At 41.4% G+C, this 18,520-nt stretch overlaps 1 protein-coding gene across 7 annotated transcripts in view; it reads right to left on the bottom strand.

Moving 5' to 3' along the window:
• Window positions 1-3,665: 3,665 nt before the first annotated feature.
• The window catches only part of iqsec1b (IQ motif and Sec7 domain ArfGEF 1b), a 238,243-nt gene continuing 223,388 nt past the window's right edge, over window positions 3,666-18,520 (bottom strand). For all 7 annotated transcript variants that reach the window (XM_085405545.1, XM_085405551.1, XM_085405547.1 and 4 more), the window contains 10 exons: window positions 18,240-18,362; window positions 15,667-15,833; window positions 15,033-15,172; window positions 14,435-14,464; window positions 13,981-14,106; window positions 13,788-13,887; window positions 12,755-12,916; window positions 12,466-12,642; window positions 11,341-11,390; window positions 3,666-9,220 (listed from right to left, as the gene is read on the bottom strand). In XM_085405545.1, coding sequence (XP_085261671.1) covers window positions 8,666-9,220; window positions 11,341-11,390; window positions 12,466-12,642; window positions 12,755-12,916; window positions 13,788-13,887; window positions 13,981-14,106; window positions 14,435-14,464; window positions 15,033-15,172; window positions 15,667-15,833; window positions 18,240-18,362 — 1,630 coding nt within the window. In that variant the 3' untranslated portion in view covers window positions 3,666-8,665. The remainder of the gene's footprint in view (window positions 9,221-11,340; window positions 11,391-12,465; window positions 12,643-12,754; window positions 12,917-13,787; window positions 13,888-13,980; window positions 14,107-14,434; window positions 14,465-15,032; window positions 15,173-15,666; window positions 15,834-18,239; window positions 18,363-18,520) is intronic.

Genomic DNA, 18,520 nt, shown 5'->3' with positions numbered 1-18,520 from the left:
GCTGATGACGTAAGAGATATGTTCGAGAGGCGTTCTCTGACCCATGTAAACTACAGACTTACAAATGTGAACGGTCTTCTATGGGTCTTCTATGGGTCTTCTAACACATACATACCGAGCTTACTGGTAGTGTAACTTTGAATAAAAATTATGTTTTGTTTTGTTTGTGTTTGTGTTTACAAAAAAAAATCAATATCTTTGTAAAAAATAACTCTCTTACCAACTTTGATTTTTATTTTTCACGTGTTCTTTACAGAAGACCGCGGTCATAAAGACTGTGACTTTTAAAAAGTGTTTGTTGAATTTTATTTTATTTTATTTACCATGTTATCTGTATATAATGTATATGTTCACTCATGTTTTATTACTAAAAATATGCAATTCGTATTTGTAGCTTTCAAGTAGAGCAATCCCAGGAAAAAAACAAAAACAAACCCATACGTGACTCCATGATCCTCCGTCTCGCTGACTATAAGCCCTCGAATTTAAAGTTGGAAAGCACAAGACCTTCAAAGAAATTAAATTTCGTGTACGTCATGAATACTAGTGCCATTGGTTTTTCGAATTTTCCGACGGTACTTGAACATATCATAGCAATACATGCAGGACTCCACTAGATGACGTATTCTGCAAAGAAACCACTCAGCCCTAGAGTAGAGAGGGCTCTGCTTCTGACTTGTGCTGGAAACTGGACCTAAATTATGGACAATAACTTTTTTCTTTTCTTTATCTACATGTGTGTAGAATAATTTTCACCACCAACTAAGATATTTAAAAGCTGTATAAATAAAAGAAATAAAAAAAATTTGCACACACCCTACTGACAGAAATAAAAACCTGGAGCTGGTTTGCTTCTGTATCATTGAATGTGTACTTGTCTAATACATGCTGTTCTTTGCTGGCAGAGGAAATGAAGCCCTGTACTTGGTCCCTCCCAGGCCGCATGATGACGTTGTCCTGCTGACACTACGGATGTGGCCCTCATTGCTGGAATCTATTTTTAGATCCAGCCTCAAGGGCCAGACAGACAAACAGGGCAAACTGTCACTCAGACCACCTGCCACAGTTAGGCAAGTAGCCAAGGCATGCTGGCTGTGCGAGACTGAAAAAAGAATAAGAGTACTGCAGTTGTGACCTTCATCAGAGGCTTCAACTTCCTGAGAATTTTGTTTAGGTTGATAGAAATATCTCAGCGTCCCTGGTGGCCTCTGTATTGTTGGAGCTACGTGAAGGGGAGGAAAATAGAAACACATATGTATCACTCATGGGCAGGACAATATAGCTGCAGCCGAGGACAGTGGATATCATATCCTCACTATTGTTTCATGGAATGTAGGGATTTTAAAGGGGAGTTCCACTAAATTCACACATAAAGGTCATTTTATTCGTCACAAGGTAGTACTCGCCCTGTTGGAGTACTTGTACAATGTTTTCTGTGCTGCTGAATTTAAAGCTGAAAATAAAATCTAGATGATGTTGTCAGGTCAAAGTGAGGATGTGGAGTTTCAGGTTTGCATGAAAGTTCATGACCAATACAAGATAATACGTAAATGCACGAATACATGCATAGTGTGCACTAAATCTAATAATGGAAACACTCTAAGAAGACCAATTCTGAGCTAATCTAGTCTCAGTTACTGTAGATAGTCCTGTCCTTGCACACTCTGTTTCAGGAGCCAGTGGTTAACTAACAGGGTTAATAGTTTTAACCCCTGCTCTTGAGCAAGACGTTGATCCCCAAAGTGTAAACACTGGCAGTGCTAGATATTTCAAAGCACTTTATCCTGCTAGAGTAGACTGTGTACTGTCACACTGGCTGTAGGCTGAGTATACAAAAGCCAAAAAAAGTCTGGTTCCACAACTATGCAGTCTATTTTAATTCAGTAAAATCTACATAAGGGACACTTTTAAGAAGAATAGGCTATAAAGACTGAATATATCACATATACATATTAAAAAACAGTTCTTTAAAGGCCCTAGTTTCTACAGCTATGGGACCATCATTGCGTAGAGAAGCCTTTAAAGCACTCTTGAGAATATTCTTCTCTCAGAAATGTAATACTGACACCTTTAAGAAGAATGAAGAAGCAGCCAGAGGTTCTGGAGCTCTAGTACATCTTTTCCACTGATGCAGTGCCAGTGGCTAAAATAGAACTCTTTAAACTCTTTAAAGACCACACTGCTACAGAAAAGCCCCACATGCTGGTCTTAAATTTGTACCCCAAAGATCAGTGGCAATCAGAAGAAATTCACGGGTGATTGCTGATCCAGTGTGCTAACATTTCCTTTCCCATTGGAGTCACTGCAGCTTCCATGACAGTGTTTGGTTCTAAAACTCTAAAACAAGGCTGGTTCTCCAAAGGTGCCAAGGAAGAAGTCTTGAGGAAGTCTGGTCACATGACTAGGATGACTGCATCACAGAGATGCTGTCCTAAGATGTTTTGGACTCATATAGAGTTCCCAGATTCTCAGCCACCACACCATGTTTGAGGTTAGGAAAAACCTTCTCAATTCCCGACACAGAACCCTTTGAAGTAGAAAAGCCTGGTGTATTTATTTTCAACTGTTGGCACCTGATAGAGTCCAAAGTGGCCACTTTGACATGTTTTGTCTGGATGCGCTTTAGTTTCTTATATTTTCCTCATTTTTTGGTAACCTTTTGCTCTCAGTCTCAGGTGGAGTTGTTGGACTGGCATTAAGTCTCAGGTTTTCCTGTCTGGACAGTTCTTCCCACGCCTGTTCCTAATGGTGTGATTAATGAATAATTTTGTTGATGGGTGGTGATTGTCCTTGCTGTGGTTGTCTGTAATCTCCTGTGCCTGTGTAATGCTCTTTCTCTGTGAACATGCTGCCTCCAAGTCACACATTCCTGAAGACTGTGAGCACCATCAGCTGCTTTTCTCAGCTCTGGCATGCCAGCACAGTCACCCTCAAAGGACTAACCTCTTCTCCACCTGCTTGCCAGCTCTCCACCCATCTCCTCTCAGCAACTAGCTAACCAAGTATACCTCCTGAGTTCTGAGTAAGACACTTGAAAACTCTCACTCTTACCAGTATCCGTCTTGCTGCACTTCAATAAACATCTAAACCTGCCAGCGTCTGCTCTTGGTTGGTTGTTCAAACCAGCTTAAGACACAGTAACAGGTGAGAAATCATATTTCATTACAGAATGAGTGTGGACATTAAAGGGAGTGGTAAAGCAAATATACAGAGAGCTCATAAGGCACATCTATCTGCACAGCTGAGGCTATTAGAACATATCTGCTTAACTCTGGTTCTAATGTATACACCACAGATCTGCAGTGAAAGACCTGCAGTCAAAACAGTAACCTGCAATACTGCAAGACTGACCTGGGAAATGTTTGCAGGTGAGACTGATCTGGAAGACTATGCCAGTTCAGTTCTGGGATGCAGACACTTTTGCATTACAAAAAAAGGACAATAAAGCTGTACAGCAAAGCAGGAATGCAGCCTTCAGGTCAGGGTACAGAGGAGCCTACAGCTCAGCCATATTTACTTCCTCCTCTCCATCTGCTTTCACGCATTCACTCATTTAGGGATCTGAATTCAGCCTACAAGAAGTGTAGCTCCTTGATCTTCCCAGTCATTCATCTGACACCAAGAAATACCAAGCAGGATGCAAACAGGCAGACAACTGCTCCGATTTGACTGTATATCATTTTATTTTGCGTTCTCAACATTGTCACAGTACTAGTTTTACATCAATGGGTATTTTTCTACTTAGAAACAGAATGCATAATAAAATAAGAGCACTCCTCTCTTCCCTTTGACTTCAGAAGTCTGGCTGTGAGTGTGAGAAAACAGAAGCATCTCAGGAAAGACGACAGAAACGGTGTTAGCCGTGTAACAATTGGCTGTTCATCTCTAGATCCTATGATAATTCAGTCCTGTCGGAGGCAGAGAGAAGCAGTTTGATTATGTAAAGATCACAAGGGAGCAGGAATGCACCTTCAATGTAACTGTAGACACTGAATAGTAATAATAAGAATAATTAATAACAATAATTTACAGACTATTTACATATGTTACTCATTCTTTATTACCAGCTTGCCATTAAAATATTTCCTCCACGTCCAGCCCTCTTTACTTTTACTTCAAGTCACATTAGATTCCATATTTACACTCAGCAGTACGCTGCCAGGTCTTTATACTCTACAGTGGAAATATGGGTGAAATGCATGCCGGAGGAGAATGATGCACAAACAAAAAGACACACTAGCAGGCCAAAACTCGTCTAGATGTAAACAAGCTCAAGTCAGGGAAGTCGTAGCTATGCTGGAAGGTTAAGTTCTAGTCAAGCACGCCGCTTGACAGAGCAACGGTTGAAAAAACAACAACAAATGAAACCAAAAAAAGAGAGTAGAAGAAAGAAACAGTAGGCATCAATGGCATGCAGCAAAGCACCTCACATGGAATCTGGACAGGTTTCACAATAGATCAGTGCTCTGAAGGAACTGGAAGGTTGTAGGGTAATAAAAGTAACTCGGGCTCCTTTTTTGGGATCTGCCTGTACCTTTACTCTCTAATAGCCTGTTGGTGTTCGAATCCTGGTCTGAAGACAAACTTTGTGATTGGTCGGGTACAGCGTTGGGTTTTAAATACAGCCCGCAGTAGATTTCATGTTAAACTGATTTTAACAATGCAATATTGGCACTTTCCTGACACTGTAGCACAGAAACTGCAGCCAACTATAAGGTGTGAAAGTTACAGGAGCCTACAGTGCACGGACACAACAAAATCTATTTTAAAGGTACTTTTTGTAAGGACATATTGCAAATTGTACACATGCGTTAATAAAACTTTCACCACCAGGAGGCAGTGGTTTTCTCAGCAGGTGTGTTGAAATGTTTACGGAGGCGTCGTTCTTTTCATTTTTTATGTTTTTTATTGTGTTGCCTTTTGCAGGCTACCATTGCAAATAGGAATGTTTTCGTAATGATTTACCTGATTTACAAGTTGTAAAGTTACATTTATTTCAGCACCATCTTGTGGAACAAATGTGCATTGCATGAAAGTACGGCTGGGCCTTATTTTAACTTAACCCTGTAACGCCAAGTATATCATAATTGATACATGAGATTTTTAGACCCTTACATTATCAGTGTGATTTATTTTTTCCTGAAAAACCTGAATAAACTGCACAATAAAATTTTAAGCAATAAATTGCATAAAAATGCCAGTTGTAGCAATAAATTAAAACTCATATATGCAAATTGATATTTCACTTCTTTTTTTGTAAAAAATGAAAAGTGAGGTTGAATAAACACTCTCAAATGAATTTTCTGGCAGTTATTTCTTGGTTCAGGCTTTTCAGGGTTAATCCCATACAGAGATGACGTCGATGAAGTCATAGTATTTGGTTTCCCCCGCACATTATTTGACAGCTTCAGTTCATTTCAGAAGTTTTTTATTCTAATGGAATAGATTTTAAATACGTACCTTTAAATAAAATTTTACTTTTTCTACAAAAAAAAAGAAAAAAAAAGAAAGAATCTAATTGTTTTTTTTTTTAAAACATTACTAAATGCTTTACAAAATCAGTAATAAAACTTTAAGAAGCACAAGCTCTGGGTTGCCAGGTTGTAAGGTCTTGGCAAATCTACATCCTCACTGAACATTTCCAGGAAATACTGAAGCAGTTCTCATAGTTTTTGTATCTTATTTGCTTAGAGTATCACCTCAATAAGAGGCAGGTTATACTGTTTTATGTGAGAGTGGAGGGGAAACTGTGCCAAGTGTGGAACCTGCTTTGTATATCAACGAAAATCACTTGAAACTGCCCTATGGACTTTGCACAAACTCTAAATTCTGCTTGCACACGTGGGAGGTTTTACTTGTGCTTTCCAAACCAGAGTGGAATCATATAAAATTGCTTATTAAACCTACTAATGTTTGGAAACTCAACAGAGCACCTTTAGCCTGTGGAAAAAATTTGAAAATTACATTTGAAAATCTATATACTGATAACATTGTGCAGCCAATCAGAAACTAAATGGCTTAAAAAGAAGGAGAACAGAGCTGTAACTGCTTGTTTCAGACAGCGCTAAACTGAGTATGTAATGGATTATTCTGAACAGTGAAAAGCATGCAAAGCTACTGCAATAAAAGCAGAGAGCTAAAAAACAGTGTAGCAAATACCATTTATAATAATCAGCCAGCTGCAGACTATGGATTCCTGGAAAAAAAAGCTACTTTTGGCTGCTCTTTGCCAAAGCAGTTAGCGCCTCATGTTTGATGCCCGTCCTTACACAAACACCAAGGGATCTGTGTCTCTTCTCTGGGTTGAAGAGGGGACGTTTGGCTTGTTGGGTGAATGTGTAAACTACTAGACTGTTAGAGAGAAACCTTAAAAACGTGTAATTTATAGTATATCATAAAAATGTGTAATTTCCTGTATAACTGGGTAAACATTAGGCCACAAGACACTTTCCAGAACCTGGCAACCCAAAAGTTGTCTTATAATGAATACAAAGAGCATTTCTAAGCGTATTATTCAATCAAACATTATGAAGCAAGTACAAAGTGTGGCTTTAACTGAGGGCATATATATTTAAGAATACTGATCTACTGGACACCACTTGAAAATGGTAACGTGTGCGCCGCTGACAGACAGAGAGAAAATGTGAAGATAAAAGTTTCCTTTTTAAATAATCGATTATCACTCTGATTTTCAAATGACAGAACACACAGAGCTTCCCCGTTACAGCTTTGATCAGGTCCTGCTTTAACTACAGTTGAACACTAACGATCCAGTTTAACTACTGTACTGCATGTGGATCGGGTTAAAATACAGATTTGGTTACTTATCGTCTGGAGTGACATGAACACATCGCTGACTTCGGTTAGCTGTATTTGAAGAAGTCAAAACTATTCTACCATTCTTTTTTTTTTAAACAACTGTCAACTGTAACACTGATATAGTTTGGGAGTACACAGTTTGAAAATAGCCTCAAGATATAACGTTACATGCAGTTCTTTTCTGTGACACTCTGCATCAGTGTGAAAGGTCCAGTTCCTCCAAATCCATGTGGATACTTGCACTTCACTGAAACACTGAGAAAGAAATGCCAGAGGACGCCGGAGGGAGAAAGTAAAGGGCGAAACTAACAGAACGACCAACAGATTGAACTTGTTCTTCAACAAAAACAAACAACAACAACAACAAAAAACAGTAAATACATATTGCACTAGTTTAAAAAATGCATCTCACAGTCTTTAAGCAGATACAGACTAACTCCTGCCATTGATATCAGCTATGTAGAATGAGCGCTGCATCTGTTGCTTTCAGAAACAGAAAATATGCTCCAGGACAGCAGCCCCCCTGCCTCCGCTCCACACACACACCACAGATACTGTGCACGGGATGACCGGGAGGTACAAGCAGCCATCCCATAATATGTCAGAAAGATGATTGATATAAAACCGCTCTCCGTAATGAGTCAAGCATAAGGGCGCTGTCACCATCACAGAATGATAATTATTGATTTTTGCTCTGTGGCGTCCATCCCAGGGAAAAAACCTCAAGACAAAACAAAACAGTCAGTTACGGCACGCTCGCCGTTCCAGCAGACGCACGGGGAAACCGAAGAGGGAGAGGCCACGCTCAGCCAGCTGAGAGCTTCCACAGTGGGACATGTTTCCCTGCTGCACAGTTTCTCCCTCAGTTTCCACATGAAAAACATCCAGCGTCGTCCTCCTCCCCCTGCAGGACAGACTTGCAGAGTCCCACCAGGCTGCAGGACAGCCTTTATATATTCGTATTGTTCATTGGATTCTAAAAAAATAGTTAAAAAAATAAAAGGAGGGCAGGCAAGCAGCGAGTGCCGCTGGCTTCCTTTGCTTTCAGAGCAGGGGAGAGAGAGAGCTCCGGCCCGGAGACACGTGCAGTGGATGAGACTGTAGGTGGGCTGGAGTGCAGCAGCCCTCAACAATCTAACTTCTAGCTCAAAGGCAACCATTCACAGCAGTACTCTTGCGTCCGACTGCCTAACTAAGAAAAGCTTTGATTGGTTTCTTAACAGTGAAACTACGCCATCTATGTGCAAGTATAATACTGAGAGTTTTCATCGATGCTGTTTGTTCTGTAGTAATAACTATAATAATAACATTTGATATTATTATTTTACAAAATACTATGCACAATATACATAAAGCAATCTGTGTGACTAAATTAGTAAATGCTTTAATAATTGGCACATTTATCACTGCTAACAGAGATATCACAGTGCACTGTGAGCTACTGCTACATTAAATACTTGCACAGCCACGGCTGAGGCTGAGCTGTCGTCTTCGTGTCTGTTCAGCCAAACCGTCTTGACAACGTTTAAAGTTACTGTGTGAAGATTAATATGTACTTCTTGTGTAAAATACTAGTAAGCGAGTTCCGGTAGTTTACTGAGAAACAAACAGTAGTTGTGGTCTTTGTGCATGCTCTTGTCTGTTGCTCCTGAAGCGGGTAGACATGTCTTATGTCCTGAAACAAATTGATAGAAGCGGCTCTAAAAGAAAGGAAAAAAATCTGAAGGAGGCACAACGGGATCTCGTCTGGCTTCGTAGCCCCAGACCGGCGATGCACAGTGCCACCATCATGTCAGCCCAGGAGGAAAAAGTTCAGCTGCAGGGTCCAGAGAGGACGACCTGCCCCTCACACCACTGTGCTGATGCCGCTGTGCTTGGGCTTGGTGCTGCTGGGTCCCTGGGAGGATGGTGGCGGTGCGCCGTGGTGGTGGGGAGGGCCGTGAGTGGGGTGGGTGGAGGAGTGCGGTGGGTGGCTCCCGTGCCCATGGGGCCCGTGAGGATGAGCCGGGTACGGCTGCTGCTGGCTGTGAGACGGGGGAGGGTGGTACTGGTGCGGTGGGTGCTGCAAGTGGGCCGGCGGGTGGTAGTGGTGATGGTGGTGATAAGGGGGTGGGTTCTGGGTCATGTGGCAGAACTGGGCGTGGTGCGGGTGCATGGGCACCGGTCCTTCCGTCTCCACGCGGGCTGTGTGGTGCAGGTTGGCTGGGTGCGGGGTGTGGGAGATGAGAGTAGGGTGCAGCTGGGGCTGAGGGGTGGGGCTTGGCGACTTCACACGCCTGGTGCCGAACAACGATCCGAGCAACGAGGAAGAGTTGGGCAGGGACTGGGCGCTGTGACGGGATGGGCAGTCTCGGCTGGACGGGGCTCTCTGCCGCATGTGAGGACTGCTAATGATGGACCCCTGCAAGAGAGAAGGCTGTCAGATCACACAGACAATCACGAGATCCACAGCAGACAAACGCACACCTGCACTTTCGTATGCTCTGCAGCGTGCACAGCCTCGCTCAATTCTTTTCACAGCGGCACCGACCACATGACCAGCTACAGCTGATCTCAAATCTCCCATGATTGCTTGTGCTGCCTTGTGGAAAAGCATCGCCATTTCCTTTTCCAGTTCACTGCCTTTGTTTGTCTATCCATGCTAACATCTCACGCTCCACTCTCCCTAAATGGTCTGGAGGCTCAGCTTGCCGAGCCTGTCAGAGCCTGCAGTGTCTGCGCTGTCATGAGTAGACACACAGCTTGTACGTCTTCAGCTCTGACAGCAGATGCTTTTGTGAGTTTTCATCACTCCTACCTCTGGTTTCTGAGCTCTCTAAATACATGTAAAATCACTCATGGATCTGTGGACAACAATCTGACACTGCAGACCTGAATAAGGTTTTTTGCCATTTGCATGCAGCTCATACTTTTAGATTTACTGTCTTTAACTTAAAACAGAAATTTCCCCCAAGCCTGGTGAAGAAGTAATTTGTACATTTTCTTTACATTTTCATAGCACAAAACACACAATAAACGATAAATATAACATAAGATAAATACAACACAGTCTAACCAAAATTAATAAAGCCATGCATAAAGTGCACAATGAACTTATAATAGATGATCTTCAAAATCCAAAAGTTCAGCCTATTTAATTATGATCTATACGTGTGTTTTTATACATGAATACTGCTAAATTAACAGAGTTGCATAATATTCTGAATGATTTGCGATGGTGTCAGCGTGCTTTGAAGGTAGTGCATTTTATTTAAATGACAAGGAAGGGTAGTTGTGAACTGTTTTTAAAAGTTAAACACTTTGAGCTGGAACTAATTGACTTGTGATGTTGGTTTATAGTGCTGAAGGAATTTAAATCAATCTATTTATACGGCGTCAAATCACAACAACAGTCACCTCAAAGTACGATATAATGTAGGGTAAAGACTGCAAAAATACAGAGAAAACTCCAATAATCAGATGACCCCTATGTGGAAGCCCTTGGTGACAGCGGGAAGGAAAAACTCCCTTTTAACAGGAAGAAACCTCCAGTACAGCTTGGGGGAGAAGGGATGGAGTAGATTCAAAGTAAATGTGTTTTAAATGTGTTTTAAAGCCTTTAATATTTCTGTGTTCTGTTCTAAAACATAAAATACATTTTAAAAAATGGTAACGTAGCGATCATGCTTCAGTCCCAGTGATTCTGAATCTAGTCTGAAGTTTTTCAGAGATGGAGAAATAGTAAGTTGTGGTATCTCTTCATGGGACTTGTGTAGTAATAGTTAGATTCAAGCTAGCATTGAAGTAAACTAAAAATGTATGCTAGTCTCAAATCATTAAATCAAGTTAACTCTGTCAGCCATATATAAAACAGACCAGGTCATGTTCTCATTACTTTATAATTTACAGTATTATTTTTTTATTTTTGAATTACTCATCTGAATCTGCTAACATAAGTTATCAATGCAAACAATAGGGTAAAAACTTCCATATTATCCTGTAATACAAAGGTAATGCAGAACACTGGACTGGAGCACAAACTGGAGGAAGTTCAGAACAGTCCCACTCTGAGTAGGTACAACATATCATCCTCTATGTTGGATAAGTGCAACAGTGAAAAAGGACAGGACTTTCTTGTTGATGTCAGAGGTCTGTAAAAGAAACTTCAAACTGTGTCAGCATGCAGTAGAACTGTCAGGATCATCCTGAGTGATCAAAAAAGGACAACATTCGGGTAATGGCTAAAAACTGTTCCCACTACAAAAGCCAAGATAACTCAAACGTAAGAGCCGATCATCAACGGAGCTGTCAGGACTTTATTAGTCGTGCCATGCTGTGTACGTGAAGGGTTAACATGCTAGATGCAACATCATTCCCGTTCTACTCAAAACATGCACAGCAGCCAATATGCTCACGACTAAAACACAGACACTCAAAAAAAGAGAGAAAAACACTATAAAGAAACAATGAAACAGAAACTTGTGATCACAGTGAGCAACGTAAAGTCGGAGGACAGCTCAGCATCAGTTGATCCAAACTTACTTCCATATTGCTGTCTAGTGATCCTGCACTGCTGCGTCTCCCACGCTTGCCTGCCCAGAACATGTAACATGACAGATAAGACATGCCTGGTTAAAATATGGAGGTGCACATATTTCTTGTCTGCGACGGCAGGATGCTAACACACTAAAGTGGTACACGGCTAGCTGGTGGCAGACTAGCGTGGCAGAGGGAGGCGAATAAGAACTAAAGGAAATGGGAAAGGAACAAGACACTGCTCCGAAACAAGGTCAGAGATAAATCTGTGCAGTCAACTTGAGTCACTGCTGGCAGGAAACCTTCCCATCAGCAAAACAACTGATCTGACTGCAAGAAAATGATTCTCATGTCCATTAAGATGAAAGACTCCCAAGGGACAGTTCTAAAAAAGACTGGGTGAAATCAGGGGCTAAAATATGCAATTATAAGCAATATTCAGTGTTTTAAACTCAATGTCACTAACTAAGGAATGTCAATGAATGTTACCGACTCAGGCTGATGGTCTAAAATTCGCAAAGGAACTATTACACCCACAAAACTGTGGCTCTCCTCATAACTGGTACTTGTAGATGTGTAGAGCTCCCCTTTAAAGATAGAGAAAGTTCCCCGAGAACATCTAGGCTTCCGAAATCCAGATATTGATCAGGCTTTTAAAGGCTGTCCCTCATTTACCAAAAAGACACGCTGATAAAAAAACGACAGCTCACTTCAGTCTTCGAGGTTGCTTCCTCACTTTGAGGTCATTGAGTGTGCTTGTGCAGAGCCGACTGTCTACACCCCGCCTGAATGGTAACATTAATTCCTCTTACTGCTAAGACTCTCAAATTGATCGCACTGACCTACATAGCACTGCCTCCTCCCCCTTGCGATGCAGGATTATTAGTTGATAGCCTCTGGTAAATTATACGTAGGCCCATTAGCAAACACACCCATCTCTATCTCCTTGCTTCACTGGCTCAGACACTCTGTACCGGCAGGATGGCCGCCATGCCGTATTCCAAGTTTCTAAATCGATTAACATCCAGAAGGAGTAAACAGTGTCATGCCAGCATCTAGCACAGGTACACAATCTACTCAGCCTAGATGAGGGATGAGACAGCATGTTACTATGGCAACCCCTGACTTTACCTGCATCTGAGAGATCGCGTAGGGAGCTGCTGAGGGCGCTTCTCTTCAGACCTTCACCGATGGCATAGCTGTCGTCGAGGCTTGCTCGGCTCAGGTTTCCGTTTCCTGCATCCTTCTTTAACCCGGAGCTCTGGGACATGCTAGGCCTCACCACGCCCTTCTGTTTTTCCAGCTCAGCTGTGCAAGGAGAAAATACATATGTGCCATATACTCCTGGCTTCCACATATTTTCTACTGATGCGAGACAGCTGCTGATATCGTCTATAAAAAATGGGAACAATTTACTCACATTCTATCCGGTACTTCTCCATCTCTTGGACTTCTGCAATAGATTCTCGCAAATCATCAGTGAACTTTTTGCGGTCCTGAGGATTGGGTGCATTGAAGTTGATGAGGACTTTGATATCAGCTCCAGGAATGGCTGAAGTCAGGCGAACGCCATTGGGATAGTCTAAAGAATGATGAAAATAACATTTCAGACATTATACTATTGAAGTCTATTAGAGTTAGGACTGATGTTACCAGTAGGACATAATAGGATCTGAAACCAGCTGCGGGATATCAGAACTACCATCAGAGACAACAGATTTAGGATATTAAAGTATGTGTATGTGGAGTATGTGACTTGGATTATAGATATAATTCAAAGTTTCCATGATGGCAAGCTCTGAGGTTGGCTGTTATCCATCAAAAAGGAACTTTCCAATAGACTTTCCCATTGGGATTTCTGTTAAAGGAACCATGTGACTTAAGTTTAAGTGCGAGAGTTTAACCTTCAAACAGTCCTTGTTTAGGAGGTTCTGTTGATGGAACATTTGGGATCTTTGACTTTGTTCATTTGTATTCTTGTATTTTCCCACTAGTGTCCATTGGCCATTTATAAGAACCTGCAACTGCAAACAGTTATTTTTTGTGCCCGCTTAGCTTTGAAAAGTCATGGAGCTACAGAGGAAGTCCTGAACTGTCTAGGAAGTTTTTGCATAGAAAGGCATCAAACCGGATTTTCAAGCATGACTTTTGTCGGTGCTATATAAATAAAAACGAATCAAATGAAATGAAATTTGACACAACAGCCTACAATGAGAAAGTCAGCTTTAACATTCGTAATAATAATTTAAAAAGATGCAGTTTAAAAGTAATAGTTTCTGAAAATGTCCGCTAATCAATTTGCGTTATGAGATCAGACCAAAAACAGGGCTGAAGAAACTTGTGGTTCCCTAACATTAGTTCCCTAACATTAGTTCCTAGAACTAAGGGGTCTGGGGACTCTCAGTGGACACACATCTATATCACAGTGAGTGCTTCATGCAAATACTACTTACACTGATTCTCAAAGAGGAGGACTTGCATGCCATAAAGAGAGAAGGACTGTCGAAAGCTGTATGTCACAGAATTCTTTTTCTTCTGGAAGATTTTTGTAACCTGTGAAAAAAGCAAAGCACACACTCTTTTTAAGAGTCTTTCACTCTAAAACAGAGTTTGTTCTCTTTTTACTGAAAGTAACATCTGCCGTACCACTAGCAAGTCATTGAAAAGGAAGATCTCCCTTTGGTGCAGGCCCAACTTTTGAGGTTTGTTGGGGTCGGGCACTTCAAAAAGTCTGCAGTAACAGACCAGTCTCCGGTGGGGTAGAGATAGTACCTGCACAACACAATACAGTATAATTTCTTATTCTGTCTCTTGGTGCTTCACAAAGAGCTTTCAAACATGCTGCTTCAAACTTTATGCCTCATACAGCCTTGAGGAATAACAGAAAAATCCCACTCAGTGCTAATAGTGTGTGTGTGTGTGTGTGTGTGTGTGTGTATATATATATATATAATATTCTGTAACTCTGTAACTTCTGTCGGTGCTGTGCTTTTTTGGAAATCGAATTTCCCAGAGGAACCCACCCGAGGGATTAATAAAGTTCTATCTTATCTTATCTTATCTTATCTTAATATGAAAATAATTGAAAGGAAATACTTACACAGCCAAGACCATGATGTAAAGAGCCAATCTAAGGAGTAAGAAATCAAACAAAACACATTTCAGAGCTTGAGGGACACATGTGAAAATGTATGCAACAAGAATGATAAGAAGTTTCAAGCAATGTTTAAGACCAAATTAAAAACCAAAACAGTTTTACGGATGACAGAACCACGCTGCCAGAGTCCTTCACTTTCCTCTTTTCCGACTCCGTCCCCCATAATGGTCATGACATCATAAGGATCATCTCTCAGGTATCGACTCACAGAAGGAGTAGTTTTCAAATAAACGGCTTCAAGATCATTATGAGTGAGGCTGTTTATCTCATTTTTACACAGCTTGTTAGCTCAGACTTTTCTTGTGGTTGGTACTCAGGGCAAACAACATACTGCAGTAATTCACAATGGTATAGTAGCCCTGAAGAGTCACACGGTGAAGAAAGCTGGCCATGAATTAACCATCACACTATAGCAGTTCAGAGGCACACTGGGTAATTTAGTGTTAATGCTCCTGCTTGGATTCAGCTCTTGAGTGGAGGTTTTTAAAAGAAAAGGAGTTACACTTCACATGTAGCTGTCCAAGGTCAAACTCCAACTTACTGGCTTTTTTCCAACGATTAGCTTTTCCACTTTCTGAACCTGGGAAACGTGGTCTTCATTTGTCTTGAGCTCCCGCTTGCGAATCCGTTCGTATATCCCTACGAGCATCTCTCGGGGGATGTCCTCCCCATCATCGACTCCTGCCGGGGGATAAGAGGAAAAGAGAAATAGAGAAAAAAAGAGGGATTAATGATTAAATTGCAGATTTATGCAAGCCAAACCTCTAAATATACTTACTTGCTGCATTGCTTATGTATCTCAAAATACATACAGAAATGTCCTTCAAAGCTCTTTGTGGACAAGTATTTTCTCCTCCATTCAATACTGTACTTTAATTACAGACACTTCAATAGGCAGAAAAATTATTCAGTCATGCCATAAAGCCATTTCCTAATACCCTCAAAATCTGTTGAGGACAACTAAAAAGTACTTTGCTTCGACAGGAAAGCTTTCTTGGCCATGACTTCCAAAAAAATAAATACCTTATTGACATGGCCATTAATCAAGGCAATGTGCATGCACAAAACTCAATTTTAAGATGAATATTTATCCTCAGAGAAACAGTAATGTGTCAGGGGAATACTGGTTTTGTGACAGAACGTTGGATGTGGTGCAGTGAGGGAGAACAAAGTACCTCTAAGGTTCTTAACAAAGTCCTCCAGCTTCATCTTCCTCTCAGGCTTGACGTTGGGGCTGTACATGTCAGTGTTGAGGAGGATGATTGCAAAGGCAAGGATGAAGATGGTGTCGGGGTTCCTGAATTGTCGCACCACACCGGGGTTGCAGATGCAGTAACGCTGGCTGGGAAGAATATGTAAGGAGCAGAAACTGAATGCAAAAATCATTGTTCTGATAAAAACAATATGTGTGTAAATTAATATTTGGGCCATTAATCCACCTATATTTACCCCTAACAGACAAAAGCAAAACTATTTACTTTAATAGCACAACTGTGCTATCAAAGTGCAGCCATTGCTAACTTTAGCTAGATAAACTAATATATTAACAGAGCTATTGTATGTATTATAAGAATTTACTATGATGTCTTTACATAGTCTACATCTAAATATAAGCATTACATTAACAGACAGAGGCGCAACAACTAGAGTCATGGTGCCACGACAATAACTTGGTCTTAAACACCAAAAAGACCAAGGAGATCATTGTAGATTTCCGGAAGAGGGGTCATAACAACCATCTGCCTCTCTTCATTGGCAGTGAGGCGGTGGAGAGGGTGAGCAGTTTTAAATTCTTGGGGGTAACTGTGACCGAGGACCTGTCCTGGGGCAACCATATCACCTCAGTTGTACGGAAGGCCCAACAGCGCCTCTACTACCTGAGGAGACTGCGGAGCGCACACATTCCCAGATCTCTGATGTTGAACTTCTACAACTGTGCCATCAGCAGCGTTCTGACGTATGGATTTCTAGTGTGGTTCCCCAGCTGCACCAAGGCCGATCAGCAAGCACTCCAGCGGGTGGTGAAAGAAGCTGGCAGAATTATTGGAACAAGTCTGCCAGAGATCAGTAATATCTTCCCCACTCGCTGTCTGAGGAGGGTGCACAGTATCCTGCGGGACCAACATCACCCTGCGCGCCACCTTTTCCATCTGCTGCCCTCAGGGAGAAGGTACAGGTCTATACAGGCCAGAACATCCAGACTGGCCAACAGCCTGTATCCACAGGCTGTGAGGCTCCTGAACTCTCTGCCCCCCTCTCACGGACAATAACCATATCCAACTTCTTAATAGCAATGAACTGGTCTGCATTGGTGCATCATATCTTTATTCTCTTCCCCCTCCTGCCCCCCCCCCCCCCTCTTTCTTAAATAGATAACTATCATATCTGATATCATATCTCACAGTACAATAATATTGAATGGGTTGCATTGTTGTATTTTGTCATGTTTCTCAGGTCTTTGTCTGAATTTCTACGAACATTATTGCTAAGGATTGTCTTATTGCATTGGAGTCACACTGGGTTAAATATGTACACTTGGGTTTTAAGGGGTATTTATTATTTTCTTCTTTTTTTTTTGGGTTGTATGGAAGCCCCAAACGCAATTTCATTGTTCTTGACAATGACAATAAATAAATAAATACCAAATACATCAGTACTGACTAACGTACAGTAGGTGACAATATGCTAAAATTAGCACGCTAGACTAATTAGCTCATTTAGACTACCCAAAGACTTGAGACCTGAGCCAGTTTCTAAAAATGACCTTAATGCTACTGAAATAACACAAATAATATTACATCAATTTCACTTTGACTTATGTTAGATGCATTCTGGAAAGTTACAATGCAATGTTTTGCTTGAACATAGGAGCTAGTTGATAAGAAGGCATCAGTAAGACAACTTACTGGCAAAGTAAAGGTGTAAGCTTCCCTGTAAGCGATTAGTTTGGGGCATAGGTATCAATGCTTCACCTGATATTAATATTGAGCTCTCTGCTATCTGTTCTGCAGTCAAAGAAATAATGTGCAAGTACAGTAACATTTGTCAATACAGCCTCCATGTATTACACGGGCAATTTCTGAACCACCACAAAGGGAGCTTGTACTCATATCTGGATATGGCTGCAGGTGAGCACCAGATGAGCAGTCATCACTATCTCCCCTGTAACTGTGCTGTTTACTGAGGCCGAAATGTCCTTGCTCACTGCTGATCGAAGCGAATTCTCTATGCACACGAGGGCACCTTTTCTGCTGGAAGTTTTGGAAAAGTAAATGAGGCACAAACAACATCTATCAGCAGCCCTGAGGGAGGTATTCCTTCACTCTTTGAACTAATTTTCTCTAAATCATTTTCTACAATGCCTTGGTCGAACAAAAGTCTGGATTTGAAATGGCTTTGCACCGCTCTATTGCTTTCTGCTCGCGACCGTTACATTTAGACTTTTTGGTGTCACCTTTGTTTTAGAGGATAATGGTGTTGTTGAAATGGAGCAAAGCTGGTTTGTGCTATCCATTAATCATAAACGCTATATTGGTGGTAAATACTAGACACGGCAATGAACCCCATAATGACCATCCTGTCACATAATCAGTTAGTCTAAATTGATGTATGACCCTATTTGCAAAAACATCATTTTACACCTCCTTTCTACAGAAAGGCACATGAAGTGGTTTAGATTTAAGCTACCTACATTGGTTTGGGAACTAAAGCCATGGTTTTGCACCCAACTTTTAAAAGCATGCCTTACCTGAAGGCCTCTATCAGTCGCTCTACCTTCTGTGCTTCCCCTTGGACTCTGATGTGTGCCTGGAATTTCCTGAGCGCTTCATCCAGCTCCATAGCTGAGAAGTCCATTTCATCCACTACGCAGCTGGTGAAAAACACACGAGTTCACAGTGAGCAGGAAGTTTGGGAGTGTAACAAGCACCTGCCAGTTCAACTGAGAATATTTTAGAAGTTGTTGGGTTTTTTTTGGCCACGTAGGTGAAGAACAGTTGCAGAAGTTTAAGATTAAGGATGACTACAAAC

This window comes from Rhamphochromis longiceps, linkage group LG5 (assembly GCF_057381845.1).
Source record: "Rhamphochromis longiceps isolate RC_006_pf linkage group LG5, R_longiceps_female_GT1.1, whole genome shotgun sequence".
Classification (NCBI taxonomy): domain Eukaryota; kingdom Metazoa; phylum Chordata; class Actinopteri; order Cichliformes; family Cichlidae; genus Rhamphochromis; species Rhamphochromis longiceps.
This window is presented reverse-complemented; position numbering and strand designations above follow the sequence as displayed.